Below are 20,643 nucleotides of genomic sequence, written 5' to 3'. Positions count from 1 at the left end.
GCTCATTTACTATTTTCCTGAAGATTACTTGTGATCAATATAACACGGTCACATTCCATGCCCTCAAAGTCTCTGCTCTACAGTGCTATTTAAGCCTCATTCTAAATGGTACCAATCCTATCTGCTTTTTGAAGTTTTTCTGCTTACATTTGATCTAAATAGCTTTTTCCTGTCTCTTCTTTACAACGAGGTCATTTCTCATTGCTTCCATAATGCCTAACTCTTCCCTCTTCTAATAACTGGCCATTATTAATTTGAAAATAAAGTAATGATAAATATCATTAGAATTCTATATAAATTCTATATGAAAAGGCTCAGCTCTAAGTAGCTATACCTCAAATGCATGGATCTGAGACCTATCCTGCTTAATCATTGTGTTTTAAATAATCAAGGTTATTATAATACTAAAGGAAATAAGACCAACATACATATCCAAATATGTGGCTACCACATTTTCCATTATGTACTATGCATGATAAAACTAGATGAGACAATGGAATACTATTCAGCTCTAAAAGGACACAAATTCTGGCATGTAGCCAACATGGATGAACCTGGAAGACAGTATATTAAGGGAAATAAGCCAGTCACACAAGGGAAACACTGTATGATTCCACTTATACACGGTATGAAGTAGTTAAACTAATAGAAAGTAGGATGGTGGTTACTGGGGCTGGGAGCAGGGAAATGGGAGTTACTATTTAGTGGGTACAGAGTTCCAGAGATGGATGGTGAGGATGGTTGCACAATGTGAATGTACTTAATACCACTGAACTGTACAATTAAAAATGGTCAAACTGGTAAATTTTGTGTTACGTGTATTTTATCACAATTTAAAATACTAGATTGAGACAAAGTTTCCTCACATGATTCTTTTCTTCTATATGCAAAGTTTAACATTTAATGAGTAAGTGCCATTAAAACAAAACCACTATGGTCCTTAATGGGTTAAAAACTTCTAAATCCAACACATGTAAATTGTTCAGTTGCTTTTTTAAGGACAAAAATACACACTTGATTAAATTCACTATTATCTATTGCATATATTACCTTAAATTTAAAAAAAAAAAGAATCCTCACATTTATTCTGTCTTTGATAAACTGGTTTCCAATTAGTCATTTAAACTTATTTTCAATGTTATAAGAATCACTGTTCTCAGATTATGACAACTCAATCCTAAAAATTAATGTCACAGGTACCTATTTTAACTCTACTGAATGCTTATGTATCTTTAAAAATACAACAGAATCTCTGAAAGAACTCAAATTCATCCTTTGCTTTGAAGAAAAACTGTGACTTTTAGAAACTGTCCCCAAAATATTTCAGTCCAGTAAGTGATAAAAAATTCCCCCCCAAAAAAGAATTTCCTCAGGGGCACCTGGGTGACTCAGGTGGTTAAGCATCCAACTCAATCTGTCATGATCTCAAGGTCCTGAGACTGAGCCCTGAGTCCAGCTCTGTCCTGGGCATGGAGACTGCTTAAGATTCTCTCTCTCCTGCCTCTCTTTTCCCCTAACCTCTCCCAAAACCAAAACCTTCCTCACAGCAATCATTCTATCATTTCTTCAGCTGCCTTTTCCTTTCTTAGCATCTAAAAATCTACCCTATCAACTAGAAAGTATCACTGAATTTAGGAGTTTATATGCTTTGTCTGCCTGAGGAGTTGGTCAGATATAGTACATAATACTGCAAGTCCCTTTAAGGCACCATTAATAAATAAGAAATATTTATTCAATTTCTAAGAACCACATTTTTAAATAATTACATAATTACCGATTTTACGACTTTGGCAAAACAAATTTTACACATTTAATCAACTGTTTTATTTTAAATTATGTTTAAGCTATAAACGTATAAAATAATTAACTTTATGGCTGACTCAAAATAGACTATTAAAATCTTTAACAGGTAAGTGCCTGCCAAATGGATATGCATAAACTGTATTCATAAAGGCTGGACTCGGGATCATGATATTAAAAAAAATAAAAACCTCACACGCATATACACAGTATAAGGCTGAAACTTACTTTTGTCACCATAACCACCACAAAGTTTTTTTCGTCAATTTTATATTCTTTTAGAGCAGTATCATCATTAAGGATTTTGCCTAGTACATTAAGAAAAAGAGAAGACATTATTTGAAGCCCCATAACCTTTGTCTTACATATATTAAAGTTAAAACAATCCCCAATGTCAATTCTATCAATTAATACTTTCCCTAAAGAAAAACAGTAACTAATCAGCCAAGATAAATATGAATGGAAATATAATCGGGTAAAAAAGTAGTAACATTTTGACTAAAAGATAGCTAACACAAACACCATATATGTTTATGACAGTCAAGTTGTTTACACAATTTGTAAGATGACAATTTCTAAAACTAAAGAATGTCACTGTAAGCAAGAAGATAGCACATTACTTTCAATACTTAATTCATACCTGCATAAATTAATTTTTGACCTGCTACAGGAAAGGCATCTTTCCCCTTTTCAGATTCAATCTTCTCTTTCAGTGCCTTCACCTATGGAAAAATAAAGATTTTTTTTCCCTAAAAAGTCTAAAACAAATGACTACCTAGAATTTGATTAAATAATGCAAAGTAAAATTTTATACGTATTATTAATAATTCTAAAGCTTATCATGTATTCACAATATTATACTAAAAAAGACTCATTCTTAATGCATTAGGTATAACAGGTATAAGCTTTGTTTTACCACCAGCCGCTACACATATAAAGATTAGAAGAGGAAGGGGAGGTGGGCGGGGGTTGGGGGTGACTGGGTGACGGGCACTGAGGGGGGCACTTGATGGGATGAACACTGGGTGTTATTCTATATGTTGACAAATCCAACACCAATAAAAAATAAACTTATAAAAAAAGATTAGAAGAAAAAACTTTATCATTGACTTGATAAATCCATTCAAGATAAAGGTTTCAACATCAAAGTTTTGATTCTCATTATAAAGTTTATGGGTTTATTTCCCACAGAGCAAAAAAGTAAAAGAAAGGCTCTCTAAAAACGTTGAAGACACAAAAGAGTCATATCTACAATAATAATAAAAGTTAAATATGAATGTTAAATGGCAAATAATTCATTTTAAAAGTCGGATACGTTTCATTACAATCACACGGGGGGCTTCATTACATCACATTACACCCACAGGGGCTTCATAAAGATCAATTAAAACCTAATTTCTGGAGATGGTGCCTGAACATCTTTTTTTTTTTTTTTTTAAAGAGCTTTATAGGTGGTTCCAAAGTTCAGCCTTGGCGGAGGACCACTGTATCACTTAAATGATCTTAAACAAGTAGCTTGGTTTCTCTCTCAGTATCAGTCTCATCTACAAAGTAAGAGGAATAGGAACAGATGATCTTGATGGTCTCAGATTCCTAAAATTATGTAACAATAGGCTCATTATAAGGTATTTTGAAAATGAGTCCAATCAATTTCTGAAACTAACTGATCAGAGTGGCTGAGGAGTAAAAGAGGCAAGAAGAAATAATGGAACTAGTTTCATTACTTGAAAGGCACAAGAATCAAGAGGGAAAATTCTATTCCTTCTATTTCCCAGAATACTTCTAAAAATTGTCTAAGTTGATAGTTCTGAGCTTTAGGTGAAAGACTGCCTGATAGGGATACAAAAAGAGAGTACTAGTTTCATTACTTTAAAGACACAGGAATCAAAGAGGAAAATTCCATTTCCTTCAATCTCCCAGAATTCTTCTGAAAATTGTCTAAGTTGATAGTACTGAGCTTTAGATGAAAACTGGTAAGATATAAAGAGAAGGTTCCTTTGTACAATTAAAAAGCAACAATGTATCTTCCAAAAGAAAAAAAAGACAGTAATGCTTATACAGCTTTAAGTACATTAACATACACAATTTCACATAATCTTCAAAACTCTGGGACAAATGGGGTTATCCACTCAATTTTATAGATGAGGAAGAGAGGTTTAGATCTCCTCTCCAGGTCACAGTGCTACTAAGTAGTAGCTGAAACCCAAAACAACTTTCTGATTTCAAGCTTTAAAGCAGAATATTTTGCACACACCATATAAATTACCCCTCGTTGCGCTGATCCTCCTGTAATGAGTCAACAGCATCACCACTATTCTGATGTTCCCCAAAGTAGAAATACATCACAAGTATCTAAGTCCACTATTTTCTATTGTTCTGAATTTCAAAAGTTAAATTAATACAAGTAACAACTTTTAAAAAGAAAGCACTCAGAATCTGATCTCAACATCAGTAAACTCAGGCTATAAATTCCATGGCCTTTTTCAATTTCATATACTGCTCTTTATCAGATGATAAACTGTCTGCTATGTGTGTTTCAGAATAAAGAAGTACAAGGAGGGGTCCCTGGGTGGCGCAGCGCTTTGGCGCCTGCCTTTGGCCCAGGGCGCGATCCTGGAGACCCGGGATCGAATCCCACGTCAGGGCTCCCGGTGCATGGAGCCTGCTTCTCCCTCTGCCTGTGTCTTTGCCTCTCTCTCTCTCTCTCTGTGACTATCATAAATAAATAAAAATTAAAATAAAATAAAAAAAAAGTACAAGGACTTCATAACTTCCATAATGCTACAGCTGACCCTTGCTTTAAATTATATTTATGTTGACGGTTCTGATTTTACTTATACATTCAACTAGCAGTTCATGATAAAATCAGGAAATAAAAGATACTATCCAAATTTCTAAGATAAAATAACTTAAAGACTATTTAGTTGGGATGCCTGGGTGGCTCAGGGCGTGATCCCTGGGATTGAGTCCTGCATTGGGCTGCCTCCAGGCAGCCTGCTTCTTCCTCTGCCTGTCTCTGCCTCCCTTTCTGTGTCTCTCAAGAATAAAATCTTAAAACAAAACAAAACAGAACAATAAAGACTATTCCCTGCACTGCTATGGATGCTAAAGCCTGGAGCAGTGATTCTCTAAGGTAGGGTTGGGAGGCCATAAAGGCTCATAAATCTCTAGTGGGTGGTCTGCAAGGTCAAAAGACATTATTTGCCTTTTTTCCATCCTAATTTTCTCACAAATATATACCTGAGTTTTCCAAAGACTACAAAGCATGTGATACCAAAAGACTGAATACAGAAGTAGATGAGAATCGTTCTTCTATTAAGCCAAACATTAAAGAGTTTTGCTGGGGTGCCTAGCTGGTTCAGTCAGTAGAGCATGGGACTCTTGATCTCAGGGTGGGGAGTTTTTTTTCTTTTTATAATTTTTTAAAAGATTTTATTTATTTATTCATGAGAGACACACACACACACACACAGAGGCAGAGACACAGGCAGAGGGAGAAGCAGGCTCCATGCAAGGAGCCCGATGTGGGACTAGATCCTGGGTCTCCAGGATCATACCCTGGGCTGCAGGCAGCGCTAAACTGCTGCGCCACCAGGACTGCCCTCAGGGTGGGGAGTTTGAGCCCCACACTGGGCATGGAGCCTACTTAAAAAAGTTTTGCAAAACTATAAAACAATGCCTTCTTACTGCTTTTTGTTTGGGAAAATAATTTTTTATATAAATAATTATAACATTTATTGGGTTTATTATCTGTAAAAGATCATTTAAAACATTTCTCAGTTTACTTTCTAATACAGTAAACACAAGCACATAAACAAAAGCTATTTTGGAGTTCTCAATAAATTCTAAGTGTATAGGGTCTTGAAAACAAAAATTTTGAGACCTGCAATCTTCCACAGTAAATGACTTGCCCAAAAGTCAACTGAGTGATGGCAAAGCTCAGTTAGAGAACTCTGCGGTGAATAATAAATTTCCTTCCACATACTTCTTTCTTCAGAGAGGGAGAGAAGATGCAATATTTGTAGCTCTGGTGGCTTGGTTTTTTTAAAAAAAAAATTCACAAATGAATTATAGACCATATGTGTTACCATGAGTGAATTTAGTTCTCAAAAAAGTACATAATGGTATACAACACAGCAGTTGTTCAATTAATACTTGAATAAATTAATAGAGCATAGAAATATGTGAAAAAAAAACAGAAAGATAAAGAAATATATGAAGCAATAAATGAAAGAAATAAAAGAAACAGAAATCTCATTCTGGACAGGTCAGGATATATGGGCAAATAAGACAGACTTAGCTGATATGTATATACAGTTTCTATCCGATAAAAATTTTTTTTCTAGCACCGATAGAATATATAGTTTAAAAATGTAGGCCACAAAGACCTATATTTTCATATAAGCCTAAACAAATAATGGACCCACTCTCTAGTTCTATCAAAGAGGGAGGAGGGGACAAAAAAACCTTAGAAGTTATAAAAAGCAGAACAACAAACACCTCCAACCAGTTTGCTCCTAAGAAACCAAACTGGTGATTAAAGAATATTAAGAACATAACAATGAGATCTCTACAGACGTCAATACCTGTATGATTTGGCCAAAAAAGGTAATCACAGACTAATACTAAAAGTGTTTATTATTGGAGCACCCTGGTGGCTCAGTCAGTTAAGCATCTGACTCTTGATTTCAGCTCAGGTCATGAATGATCTTGAGGCCGTGAGATCAAGTCCCATGTTGGGCATGCTGGGCATGGAGCCTGCCTGGAATTTTCTCTCTCCTTCTTTCTCTGTCCTGCCACCCCCATTGTGTAGTACTCTCTCTTTAAAAAAAGTGATTATTAAACAAAGAATGAAAATTAAACAAAGGGCAGCCCCGGTGGTGCAGCGGTTTAGCGCCGCCTGCAGCCCAAGGCGTGATCCTGGAGACCCTGGATCGAGTCCCACATCAGGCTCTCTGCATGGTGCCTGCTTCTCTTCTGCCTGTGTCTCTGCCTCTCTCTTTGTGTCTCTATGAATAAATAAAATCTTTAATAAAATAAAATATATTAAAAAAAAAGAAAATTAAACAAAGAATGAAAATTAGTAAACCAAGCACGGAATTCAAATAGAAAGACAAAAAAAAAAAAAAAAAAAAAAGGGAAAAATGCAAATAAGTTAAGAGAAATGGTAGAAAATAGTTCTGTGCCAACAGAAAAATGGGACAAATAACAGGGCAGCAATCCACAGGTACAGTCAATAAAAAGTTCAACCTTATTAGCAATCAAAAACACAGTTTTTAGTCAGACATGATTATGCACCGTAACACTGGAAAAGACAGCCTTAAATAATTCTTGGTGTTAGCACCAAATGTGAAGAAATACACTCTTAGAATGAGAGTATCAAATAAATGTAGTATTTAAGGGCAATACACCAAAGGTCAACATTTTTCAGGGCAGGCCATTCAATCCAGCAATACCACTCTGGGTTATGTATCAAACAAAAAAACTAAACTAGATTTTAGAACTGGGTGCACTGACCTATCCAAACCTCATTGTTCCTAACCTCAACACAATGATCTTTACGTTCAATCTATTTAAGTCATCTAACCACAATACACAGGCTGAATCCTGTCATTCTAAAACTGCCCCATCTTAGAAATTATAAGCACCAACTGCTTATTCCTACCAGCTCTCAATACTGTTCACTACACCTGGTCTTGCATCTCATTAATAAGACTTTGGTCACTAGAGCTTCTATTTTCATTTTGATCTTTATTGCCAGCTCTATTCAGCACAGACAACAATGCCATGGCTTCTATTACTTTTCTTCCTATTATCAGGCATTCTTGTCTTTTTGCTGCTCCTGCCAGGCAAAATTCCATATTTGGACATAACTGAATTTATTTCTATCAGTACTCAATATAAAATTTAGTTCAACCACTTCACTCCTACCTCACTTAGCTAACAAATTTTATCCTTAACTATCCAACCCCTGCCTATCTATTTATAGCCAGTCTTCTAAATGCTGAAGAAAATGAAAGCTACCCTAAATCTTCTGTTCTTGTGGTTCTCCTCCATTCTCCAAAAGGGAATTTCAAACCTGCACTCTTCTTTAAGTATGTTTCCCAACACTACCCTACCCCTGTCCCCTCAGATGACCATCTTCTACTTCATTCAAAACATAGATTATCAGAGAAACTCACCATCCAATTTCTACCACCAAAAGGCCATACTTTGTTTTGCAACCAGATTCACCTAATTTCTTTCTCCCCTATTAAATGAAAAAGGTATCCCTCTCTTTCAAACCTAATTCTTTCCACCTGTCCCCTAGTTCTTCTTCCAGTGTTCTTCAGTACTTTGCTAGATTCATTGTTTCCTACCCTCCCCCGGCTATATTTTCAACCTCTTCCTCAAAGCCAGTTTATTTTCATTCACACTTATACAGACCTAATTTTCTGTTATCTTAAAAACAAAACAAAAACTTCATAAGCCCCCCATTATTTGTTAGCCCTACTCTCCTCTGCTTAGTCTCAGGCATTTTTCCCCCCCAAAATTAACTACACACACTGTAGTATTTACTCGTAACACCATACCTATTACTCAACTACACACTGCTGACAGAAGCATGGACTTTATCCTCATTCTGCTGCTTATTTTCTCCTTATCCCCATGATTCCATAAGACTGCTCTTACCAGTATCACTGAATTCAGCAAAAAAATCATTACCAGACACTTCTTAGTCCTTCTCTACCTTACTTGACTTGTCACATTAAACAGTACTGGCCAGTCTCTCCTGTTTACACAGTCTTCCTTTGATTTCCATAAGGCCATTCTCTTTTGGATTTCCTCCTGTCTCTCTGTTCATGGCTTTTTGAAATCCTCTTCCTTGGCCAGCCCTTTAAGTGCTACTCAGGGTCATGCCCAAGGATGCCTTTTGTTCTATATAAACTTCCCAGATAATCCATCTCCTCTAATTTTAATAACCATCCAGGTGTCATTTCTATCTCTAGCCCAGCTCTCTCCTTTAGTCAAGCATACCTAAATGTCTACTTGACATCTTTACTGGATATCCCACAGGCATGTCAACATAATATATTTGCTGAAAGAAGGTTTCTAGACTAGTCTAAATCTTAACCTCATCAGATTGAACATACTTTAAAACAGCTTAAAGGGATGCCTGGATGGCCCAGCAGTTGAGCTTCTTCTGCCTTTGGCTTTGGGCGTGATCCTGGGTCCTGGGATCGAGTCCCACATCGGGGTCCCTGTGAGGAGCCTGCTTCTCCCTCTATGTCTCTCATGAATAAATAAATAAATAAAATCTTAAAAAAAAAAAACAGCTTAGAGGGAAAGGCCTTCTTTCTGGATGTTGCAAAAAAAGAAGAGGTTGTACCTATCTGCACATGGCTTCTCTTGTGAAGGTTATGACCAGCAGTGGATGCAGTTATGACTCCTTTAACTGTGCTGAACCCCCTGCCAGTGCTATTTCACTGAGTAGTGAACAGGATGGATCTAGAATTGATCACTATAGTCCCAATACATAACCAAGGCTATCCTTTCATTCTCCTAAACTTTCCTCTTGCTGTTTATTTCCCCCTAAAGAGTGAGAGATTATCATCAACCCAACCCTATCAACAACTATCAAGAAATCAAACCTTTTCCCTAGTCGCATACTTCTCTTATGAAATTGTGTGCATTTTAAAAAGAACATACTCTGTATCTAAGATTAAACATGGTTGACTTGGCTTCTTTTCTCCCCCAAAAGGGAGATAATTGCAATAATAATAGACTAAAAGTGCCAACACAAAAGCTGATCCCAGTTTTCATGGGATGAAAAACATCCCATTCCCATGAGGTACTTATCTTTTCCACATTCCTCACATCAAATCATTCATTCATCCAGTGGTTCCAACTTACCATCTAATTATTTCCTTTTTAAAAAAAAAAAAAAAAAAAAAAAGGTCATTCATTCATTCATTCATGAGACACACAAAGACAGAGGCAGAGACACAGGCAGAAGGAGAAGCAGGCTCCATGCAGGGAGCCCAATGTGGGACTTGATCCCAGCACTCCGGGATCATGCCCTGAGCCGAAGGCAGATGTCTAAACCCCTGAGCCAGCCAGGGGCCCCACTTATCTAATTATTTCCTGATGTGTATATTACATTGCATCCCCTGGCACTATCACAGTTCAGGCCAATAGCCATTAAAAGTAGTCTTCTGCATTCAATAAATTTAAGTTGTACATTTCAAATATTAAAATAATGTCTTACAAATTATATCCCTATGATAGTAACACGATGTTTTCCACCTCAGTCTTCTTTTCTTTCTTTTTTAAAGATTTATTTATTTATTTATTTATGATTAGACCGAGAGAGAGAGAGAGAGAGAGGCAGAGACACAGGCAGAGGAAGAAGCAGGCTCCATGCTGGGAGTCCGACGTGGGACTCGATCCCCCCAGGATTGTGCCCTGGGCCAAAGGCAGGTGCTAAACCGCTGAGCCACCCAGGGATCCCCCCACCTCAGGCTTCTTACACAGCACTTTTGCACAAGATTTCTAGGACTACTGCTTGTTGACTAGGTTTACAGCTGAATATTCATGATAACCCAGCTTCCTCAATGTTACTCTATGTTTTCCTTATTTATGCTGTAACTTTGTTGTTCCTTATTATTGTTATAAGTCATAAAAAGAATCATGCAAGCTTTAATGGGTAGCCCTGAAATACAGAGGCCGAGTAACAGTTCATGGGTGGTATGTACTTACCACAGTATATAAAGAGCTTCATAATATGTAACTCATTTAATCTGTGCTATATATCTCTTATTTGAATCTTGGCTAGTTACTGATGTGGAAGTTGGTATTTGTGAGCATCGATGCAGGCAATTTTGAGGCAATCTGCCAGCCTTTGATCCAATAATTCTACATCTAGAAATCAATGCTAAAGATGTACCACACAAATACTTTAAAGATACATGAACAGGGGCTCGATCCCTGGGTGGCTCAGTGGTTTGGCGCCTGCCTTCGGCCCAGGGTGTGATCCTGGAGTCCGGGGATCAAGTCCCGCATCAGGGCTCCCTGCATGGAGCCTGCTTCTCCCTCTGCCTGTCTCTGTCTCTCTGTCTCTCATGAATAAATAAAAATCTTAAAAAAAAAAAAGATACATGAACAAGTGTACTACATTACCTTTTAAAACACTGAAAACAACCCTAAACATTCAATGGTAAATACATTATTGTACATGCATTCATTTATATACAATGCAATACAAGAACAATCACTATACATGTAAGGTATTCACTGACTGCATGCACGTATGAATGACATATTTATAATTATCTTTAAAGGACAAAAGTTAGTTAATTTTTTAAAAAACATAATGCAGTTACATTTATGTGTTACATATAAATTAAAAAAATGTCTAGCAGCATATAGAGACCATAATAGTTATTTAAACTAGCGTAATAAAGCCGTCTGCTTTTTTATATATTTTATAGATAACAAGGCTGGATTACTTCAGTAATGTAAGGGAAAATTTATTAAAAGAAAAAAAATTCACAGCACCCCCCCGCACCCCAGCATTTCTTACTAGTATTATACAATACACTGCAATTTTGAAAAGAGTCTTCATTAAAAAAAGAAAAGTCTGGGGCGCCTGGCTGGCTCAATTGGTAGAGCATGAAACTCTTGATCTCAGGGTCTTGAGTTTGAGCCCCACACTGGGCACAGAGATTACTTAAAAAAAAAGAAAAAGAGAGAGGTCTGAGGCCATAGTCTAGTACCTAGCTAAATTTTGAAAAATAAGAGCAACCCAAATTTGCAATTAACCATTAGAAAAAGGAGAGTCCCAAAGCAGAAGGATTTCATAGATTTACACTGTTGGGTAATGCTTTTTTTTGATCCCTTGGGTGGTACCATTCCATTTGAGAAAGTAGGATAGGTATCAAGGAGTATTTCCTGGATTCCTCCCTCAAAGTAGGTTCCTACTAATTCTAAAAAAAGAATGGATTATGTAGAATTAGCTGGCTCTAGTGCAACAGGAAAAATCTTCCCACTAGATCCAAGAAATAAAAGAATGTAGCAAAAGAAATTTTTTAAATCACTGAGAGTACAGTATTGTGTGAATAGACAGTAAATAAAGCCATAAGTTCTCATATTATTATTATGATCCAAAAGGCTATGATTTTAAAATATAATCTGAGGGGCCCCTGGGTGGCTCAATTAAGCATCTGCCTTAGCCTTGGGTCATGATCCCAGGGTCCTGGGATGGAGCCCTGCTCATCCCAGGAACCTGCTTCTCCCCCTTCCCATTGCCCCTCCCCACCACGCGTGCTCTCAGGCTCTCAAATAAATAAATAAATAATCTTTAGAAATAGATAATTTGAAATCCAGAATCTATTTTTTCCCAGACACTATGATCTTTTTCAACAAGATTAAAACAGACACAGACTTTGAAAACTAAGTAGAAAAAGTAGGTATCTTAAGATACCTGTAATTTTTAAAGTTTCTATATAGGCAGGGAATGGATCTAACACACTACAAAGAAGCCACCTACCTAATTCAACCAAAAGTGTGAGGAGGAGGAAAGGAGAGAGGGAGTGACACAATTTTTATACACCTGTTGAAGTACTTAGGATCTGTTCATATATATTAGCCAATTGTAGCCAATCTATCTCCTCTGCTTGAAAACGTTTACGTAATGTTTAAAGGGTTTATAAAGTTCATTGAGTTATAAAATTAGCTCTTGGAGACACTACATAAGGAATTTATCCAAACTTACAGGAACAGATGGTGTGATGTCCTTCAGCAGGATTCTCTGTGGTTATGGCAAGCTCAAATTTAGCACATTTCTTTCCAAAAGTAACAGAAATTTTATACATTACCTATCATCTCATAATTTCCAAACTAAAAAAAAGCAGAACACCACTCTTAAAAACTCTGAAACTGCTGATTTCATCAAGTTGACACAATGAGAGGATACCACATCCACACAAACGTTTTTTAGAAAAGATAGTGAAAAACATTAATCAAAATAATGAAAATTGATGAAAGCAGGATTTATTTAAAAAATGCATATTTATTTTTAATTTCACAATTCACTAAAAATTTTGAAATCCATGATCTCATTTGATTCTCACATCAACTCTACAAGGCAGGCTTATTACTACTCCTATTTTACTAAAGAGAAAATAGATTTAAGTGCTCAAGGACACAGGACAACTATAAAATGGGAAAAAACTCATGCCTAGGTTAGCAGTAGTGTAATGTATTTTAAAGAGAGCAAGATGTAAAAACAAAGAGACTCAAGAGCTACCCTTAAGTTTTGCTAAGAGCAAAATGGGAAATGAGGGAAATGAGGCAGTAGCCATAGAGGGATATGGAGACAAGAGAGGGTTTTGTTAAGATGGAGGAAAATGAATATTCTAGAATGGAAAAATCAATTAGGCAGACGAAAGAAGAGGAAAATAGATGGAGTGAGGTCCTTCATGGACGACCAAGTATAGGATATAGAGGAAAAGTAGAGGTATCAGCCTTAGCACCACCCACAACAAAAGGAGGTAGCTCTGGTAGGACTCTGCAAAAATTCTGTCCCAAATTGTTTGTATAGTCAGTTAAATCTAAAATCTCCAAAAAATCTAAAATCTAGGGTTATCAGCTGAAAACAAGGAAATTATATAAAATCTGCCTACGACAGTATAAGAGTTAATGGGTAAAGTACACTTATCAGGCAGTACAAAGGGCCCAATTAAAGTTAATGTTCATGAATTTTAAGTGAGACAAATCAATGTGGCTTCTAGCTTCACAACTGCAAGCACAAACAAAACTGAATGTAATCACTTTTGGGGTTTTCCAAGCAGAAACAATGAAATGACAGTGGGACCATGTTGTCAAGCACGGTCATGGTTTTCTGTGTATGCCCTCAACCTCATAAAACCATCCAAACAACTATTTGAAGTTAGTACTTTCAGTGGCAGTACTCTCATTTTAAGATGAGGAAACAGGCACATAATTGGGTAACTTGTTCAAGGTCACAGAGCAAGTACTACAGCCAGGACTGAAACTCCGGCAGCCTGGCTCAAGAGACATGCTATGCTCATCCTTGCAAGAGAGTAATTATAATCACTGACCCTATTTTAGCTGGTCAAGAGTGGAGGCAGTAACATGAAGGGAGGGCCAGCAAAACGAAATATGGATCAAATGAATTATACGTCTCGTTAGAACTGGAATCAGAGGAAAGGTAAAGTAGAATACTAAAAATAGATTACTGGGAATGGGGGAATAGCTACAGTTTTTAGTAATAAGATCTAGTAACCAGTTATGGGACTGAATAATTGAGGTAGAGTAGAAGGAAAGATCACTGGGTGAGAGATTAAGGAATACAAGACCAGAGTATGACCAAGACTGTCTTTCACAGATACTGAAACTACCAAAGCCATTGACTTTGTGCTGGTGGCAAGTTAGTAATCACACTGGCATTCATTTCTTCTTTCTAAAATGAACGCTATTAACGTATTTTCCATAATTCTGGTGTAGCTTTCTTTTTAAAGCAATGTCGTTCACATGCTGTGAACCTCAGAATTGTGATCATTTTACATGGTTTTGACAGAGATAAAGGCAGCTACATCAGGAAAAATGACCATCAAGATAACTAATATATGTCCATAGTTACTATCTACACTTCCCCATCTCCCATTCATTCTTCAACCCAATCAAACATAATTTATGGCTTCACCATTCCATGGAGATTACTTGTCAGGGTCACTAATAACCTCCAAGATGCCAAAACCAAAGGGCATGTCTTTTGAATTCTCAAGCATTAGATACACTTGATCCTTTCTTTTTCTTTGAAACATTTTCTTTTCCTGGATTCTTCTCACCTCAAAGGTTCCTTGACTGACCTCTTCACTATTCAATCTCCACATCCAGGCTTCAATTCTAGGCCTCATCCTATTACCTAACAACATTCTCACCATGGTTCTTCAATTCTAATAGCACACAATTAATTACATATAGTGCATAATTTAGGGTTCAATTTTCACAAGTAATGGACACTGAAAAAAGATTGCTAGATCTCATCTGGTCCAAAGGACTGAAGTCAACCACATATGCTGCCTGTTGTCAGGGCTCTATCTCCAACCCAAACTTCTCTCTGGAATTGAGATTCGTAACAAATATCTTTGTCATCTTTACTTGAAAGTAATAGGCATCTTAAACTTAAGTCTTGAGTTCCCACTGCAACCCCAAACCTGCTCCCCTTCCCACCCTCCATGTCTCAGGAAAGATCACAAGTATTCACGCAATTTATACAAAATATAGGTTTAATCTTCAATTTCTCAATTTTCCCCACTTCACCCCTTCAAAAACCCTCAACTCTACCCTCCCAAATATATCTCAAATCCATCCACTTCTCTTCATATCTGTGCTATTTCCCTAAAGCCTTGTCTGTTTAATAAGACTACTATACAAGCCTAAGTCCCTGCTTTTGCTTTTCCTCTTGCTTATCCTACTATCCATTTTCTATACAGCAGTTAAACTAACCTTTAAGATCATAAAAGAAATTTTTCTGCTCTGCTTAAAATTCCCCAAAGGCTTCCTATTTTACCTCAAAAACCTCCTGCTTATTACAAAGTCCTATAGACTCTGGCCCCTTGCCTAACTCTGATCTATCCCCTCACTTCTCCCTCACCTACTAGATCAGCAATACAACCCTTTTTTGATTCCCAAAACAGTCTCAAAGATCTTTTCCTACAGAGATCACTCTTCCTCATCTGAGTACTTATTATTATTCAGATCTCAGTTTAAATGTCACTGTATTCAAAAAGGCCTCAATGACTAGTCAATTTAAAAGTAGCCACCTAGTCATGCACTATCACGTTACCTCACCCTATTTCAATTCTCTACATAGCTCTTAGCATTATCTGATTATTAAAATTTGTTTTTTAATTGATTTATTCCATTGTAATATATGCACTGTAACAGGACAAGATTTTTAGTAAGTACTCAACAAATACTAAATAAAGGAACCAACATTCAAATATTGAGGGATCACTAAAAGAATGTATTCAAATCATTCAAATGAGGTTTATTAAATGCCCACTATGTGCTAGGTATAGGAAAAGCAAAACTCTGGCAGAAACCATGCCAGATTTCCCAGGTACTTTCCGTGTAATGTTTTATCAATATGCCAAGAAACCTTAATTTCATCTTTGTAATGGAGTATTTTTTTTAAGAGATGTTATTAATTTATTTTAAAGAGGGAAAAACATCTCAAGGAGACTCCCCATCGAGCATAGAGCCCGACATGGGGCTCCATTTCAGACCCTGAGATCATAACCTGAGCCAAAACCAAGAGTCAGACACCTCAATGGACTGAGTCACCCAGGAGCCCCTGTGATACAATATTTTAATACATTTACTCTTAATGTTTTAATAATCTAGGAATCTTCTATAACAAAGTACTATCTCCTGCACAACTATATTAAAGCACAATAAACCACATTAGGAATAAGTGCTAATAAATGATGGCCAACAAATATATGCAGAGCAAGTACTAATAATATTTTACAGCATAATCACAAATATCATACAAATAAATCACAAACCAAAGCAATTGTTTACACATTACTGTACCGTACACTAAGTGTACTACCTATAGTAACTGAAACTACTGTATCTTTCTAATTCTTTTATCCAAAACTTCCAACATATACACACAGCTCTGATGTCACTTTATGTACTATTATAATCACATTTCAGCTTGTTCATTTAAGTCTCATCTCAAATATACTGTTTTCCCACTTATTTAAAGCACAAAACAGTGACAAGGGTTAGCATATTAAAGAATTAAATCTGAGTATCACATACTCTTCTGTGTCATCATTTTTAGTGATAAAGTAAGACCTGCTATGTTTACAATCATCTCAATTTTTGTTCTTTAATCTACCTGCCCTTACTTAATTAATGGGTTGACGTAACCACAAAACAGAAAACTAATGGACTTTGGATATAAGCTTTATTTAAAGATTTTAGTTTTTAAATTTTTATTATTTTTTTTTAACTTACTTGACAAAGAGAGAGAGAGAGCGCGCGCGAGCGTGAGCACAAGCAGGAGGCAGTAGGCAGAGGGAGAGGGAGAAGCAGGCTCCCGTGGAGCAAAGAGCCTGACATGGGGCTTGATCCTAGGACTCTGGGATCATGACCTGAACCAAAGGCAGGCGCTCAATCAACTGAGCCACACAGGCGCCCTGGATATGAGCTTTAAAAAAAAACCTGTGTATCTCATTTTTATCTAAATGTCGTTCCATCACATCACCAACTTTCAGAATTTTTAGGAATTTTATACAATTAGCAGTCCATTAGACATCTCAGAACTCTTTACATAAATTAAATTCCTCCTGGTTTTTTTTTTTTTTTTTTAAGTACATTTCTTTAACATAAAACTTCACACAGGGATCCCTGGCTGGCGCAGTGGTTTGGCGCCTGCCTTTGGCCCAGGGCGCAATCCTGGAGATCCGGGATCGAATCCCACGTCGGGCTCCCGGTGCATGGAGCCTGCTTCTCCCTCTGCCTATGTCTCTGCCTCTCTCTCTCTCTCTCTCTCTCTCTCTCTCTGTGACTATCATAAATAAATAAAAATTAAAAAAAAAACACAAAAAACTTCACACAATTAAGAATATTCTCTTTAAGCAATGGTCTTCCCATCCAATCTTCTCATTTTGTTTCTATATTGTTTTAATAGTTTATATGAAAAAATACAGTACTATTGTAGTAGTAAAAAGACTTTTGCACTGGTTAACCCTAAAGACAGTGCATGGTAATGGTCAAGTAAATGATACAAAATGGCTAATAGGAGTTACGAAAATTTTGGAAGTTGAAAAAAGGGAAGAGGACTTTCAACATTCAAAAACTAAAGCAAACACAAACAATTTAAAAACAAATTCCACTGCTTTCCCCACTTTGTACATCTCCTACTTTACAGCTTTTGAGCGACTAGGTCAATAAGGCTCCCAGAAGACCTACCGCATCCCACACGTACGTGTACTCCTGCGCTGCCACTCAAAGACCACTAAACATATACATGTTAAATGAATCACTCCCAAGATTCCTCTTATCTCAGTCTTTTCTTGCTCATTCATTTTTGCTCCTGCTCATCTCAAGCTCATGAGAGTTTCTATACTGGCCACTTCAAGTTGCTTAATTTTCTTTAGTTCCTTCTAGGTAAAAATCAAACAAGGAGAAATGTTTGAGTAGCCAAAATCGAGGTCTCAGAGAGCAAAAACTATTCATTTAATGTGGATCTCCCTACAGGTCTCACTAAAATCCTATTTTCTCCCCTTTATTTTAGAAAGACCTAATGTCTTCGGTTACTTAGTTTCACAACAAATTAGAAACAAGACACCTAGATTCTTCCCATATTAATATAACTTTCATTGTTTCTTTTCTTACAGGAATTTTACCTAAAATATAAAAAATGGATATTAAAAAAAACACTGTAAACATTTCTGAAATTTAAATCTGTTAAAATGAAATCCTACGAGGGGTGCCAGGCTAGCTCAGTGGGTGGAGTGCAGGATTCTTGATCTCGGGGTTGTCAGTTCGAGATCCCCATGCTGGGTGTACACATTACTTAAAAATAAAATCTTAAAAAAAAAAAAAGGAAATCCTACAAGTCATTTTAATGTAAATGCTCCATACCTCACTGATGAAATGTTTTTATTTCTTGCTCCAGACTAACAACTTTAGTTTTTATACTTAGCTACTACAATATATTTAGACAAATAGCAACAAAAAGCTGAAAAAGCCACTCTGTAACAATGATCTTTCTGAAAACACACTTTTAGAAGTATATTTATAAATCATTTAGCTCAAGACATTCCTTGGAAATAAACTGGTAAACAGCAAATAGAATTAAGAGTATATCACAAACACAATATTGGCTCTAAGATAGTCAATGCACAACTTGCCTCAAGAGCTATACAAGTATCACAGAAGATTCAGTGGAGCTGTAGAAAGTCACTGCGTAACTTCAATAAACCCACAGGTATTTACAAAAGCCTCCTTTAGGTTTCAATAATTCTGGAGTTAATTCTGAATGTCATAAACTGGTGAGGTTCCTGTTGCATCGACATTACTGCAAAGAACCAAAGTCAGACTTTTCGTGAAAAGTTGTCTGAAAACACTAATCATGACAGCTGTGCTTTAAACTTTCATCCTTTAGCTTATTAGTACACCCTCAGCAATAAAGAAAAATTCAACATGATGTTAGTTAACATCAATCTACGGGTGTTGTCAATTCTGAGGACACTGAAAAGTTTCTCATTTATCACTACTAACTCCTGCACCTTTAAGAACTTATCATAAAGCATACTTTTACACATTCTTGCGGAAGAATTATTCCATGCCAGAGTTCCAAAAAAGATTGGGAACTACGTTTTCTTAAATAACTGAAGATGCACAAAACTTCAAATTAAATGAGACAGGTAAAACCTAACACTATACCCTCACCCAAAGAGTACAGTGTTCCTTAAGGACTGATTTCATTTACTGGCCACCAATTAAATACCATTTAACCCTCCCATCTCTGAAAGGCAGGTAGGTAACAAGTTACAGAGGCACAAATGCAACTGGTCTAGTGAACACCAGGACCCTTGATCTCCACCCAAAACACAATCAACTATCTCTTCTAAAATACAGACGGGCAGGAAAGAGCTGGTTTAAACTTAACATGACAATCTTAACGGTGTACAGAACCACAACCCCAAAACAAAAGCAGATTTACACCGGCGGCCCATTGAGATTCTTGGCATGACGTCGTACTGACTTCAACACAGTGGCGTTTTTGCAGTCACAACTACACAAGAAGGCTTTAAAAGTCCACCACGTGGACTTCGGAGGTCTTCGAGGGTTTCCCTGCGGACGACAATCCAAGTTTTTATTTTCCTTTCTTTTTTTTTTTTTTTTTTTTCCCTCCCCTGAAATGTTACCATTCGGGGGCTGAAGAAAAAAAAAAAAAAAAAAAAGAGCGCAGGGTTTCCAGTACCCTACATTGACGAGACTTCTAACACGGGTAGTTATTATTACTCGGGAGTTGAGTGTGAGCCTGGCTCTGAAGGGCTCTAGCACGCGCGCGCGCACACACACACACACACGTCTTCACCACCAAGGAGGCCTGGAAAAGTGTGCGATCTGCGTATGGGTGTGGGCTCGGTGGCGGGAGAACTGCGGCTCCCACGCGCGGTCCAAGAGGCTCTCTCTACGCAAATAAAAGGGTCACCGGTTGTGGGGCGCGGCGCGGCGGCGGGGGGGGGGGGCAAAGGACCGGTTCCCCCCGCCCCTGCTCTCCACTCCCGTCCCCGCGCGGCTGACGGAACCTGGATCTTGACCTCACGGCTCATCCCGTCCGGCTGCCGCCTCCCAGACCTTCGCGCCCTAACCGCGGCCACGCAGGGCTGGGGGACGGCGCCGAGCACCGTGGGCGGCGCGGCGCGGCTCGGTCCCCGCACTCGGGCCCGGAGAGGCCGACTGCACCCCCATCCCCGAGGCGGCCCCCGCCCCCGCCCCCGCCCCCGCCCCCCCAGGCCCAGGCCCAGGCCCAGGCCCTCCGGGGCCCCGCGGCCGTGCGCCCCACAAAGCCGGCGGCCGACTCCGAGCCCCTCGCGCGCCCCCGCCCCGCCCCGCCCCGCCCCCGCCCGGGCCCCTGGCCGCTCGCACCGTCTCGTCGGGGTCGATGTCGATCTTGAAGGTCTGCTGCTGCAGGGTCTTGAGCGTGACCAGCATGGTGCCGGCGCGCAGCTGGGCCGCCGGGCCTGCTCGGGCGCGGGCCGCTGGGCGGGGTCTGTGGCCGGGCGGGGGCCCCGGGGTCGCTCCTCG

At 38.2% G+C, this 20,643-nt stretch overlaps 1 protein-coding gene across 2 annotated transcripts in view; it reads right to left on the bottom strand.

Annotated features, from left to right (window-relative positions):
- Nucleotides 1–20,643, bottom strand: part of RAD23B (RAD23 homolog B, nucleotide excision repair protein) — a 45,910-nt gene extending 25,267 nt beyond the window's left edge. The window contains exons 1-3 of one of the 2 annotated variants that reach the window (XM_072842247.1): nt 20,485–20,643; nt 2,441–2,522; nt 2,029–2,108 (exon numbers count right to left, since the gene is read on the bottom strand). In XM_072842247.1, coding sequence (XP_072698348.1) covers nt 2,029–2,108; nt 2,441–2,522; nt 20,485–20,550 — 228 coding nt within the window. In that variant the 5' untranslated portion in view covers nt 20,551–20,643. Of the gene's footprint in view, nt 1–2,028; nt 2,109–2,440; nt 2,523–20,156; nt 20,286–20,484 lie in introns of those variants that run through there. The other variant, XM_072842248.1, reaches the window with a different exon arrangement.

The sequence above is a fragment of the Canis lupus genome, chromosome 10 (genome assembly GCF_048164855.1).
Source record: "Canis lupus baileyi chromosome 10, mCanLup2.hap1, whole genome shotgun sequence".
NCBI lineage: Eukaryota > Metazoa > Chordata > Mammalia > Carnivora > Canidae > Canis > Canis lupus.
This window is presented reverse-complemented; position numbering and strand designations above follow the sequence as displayed.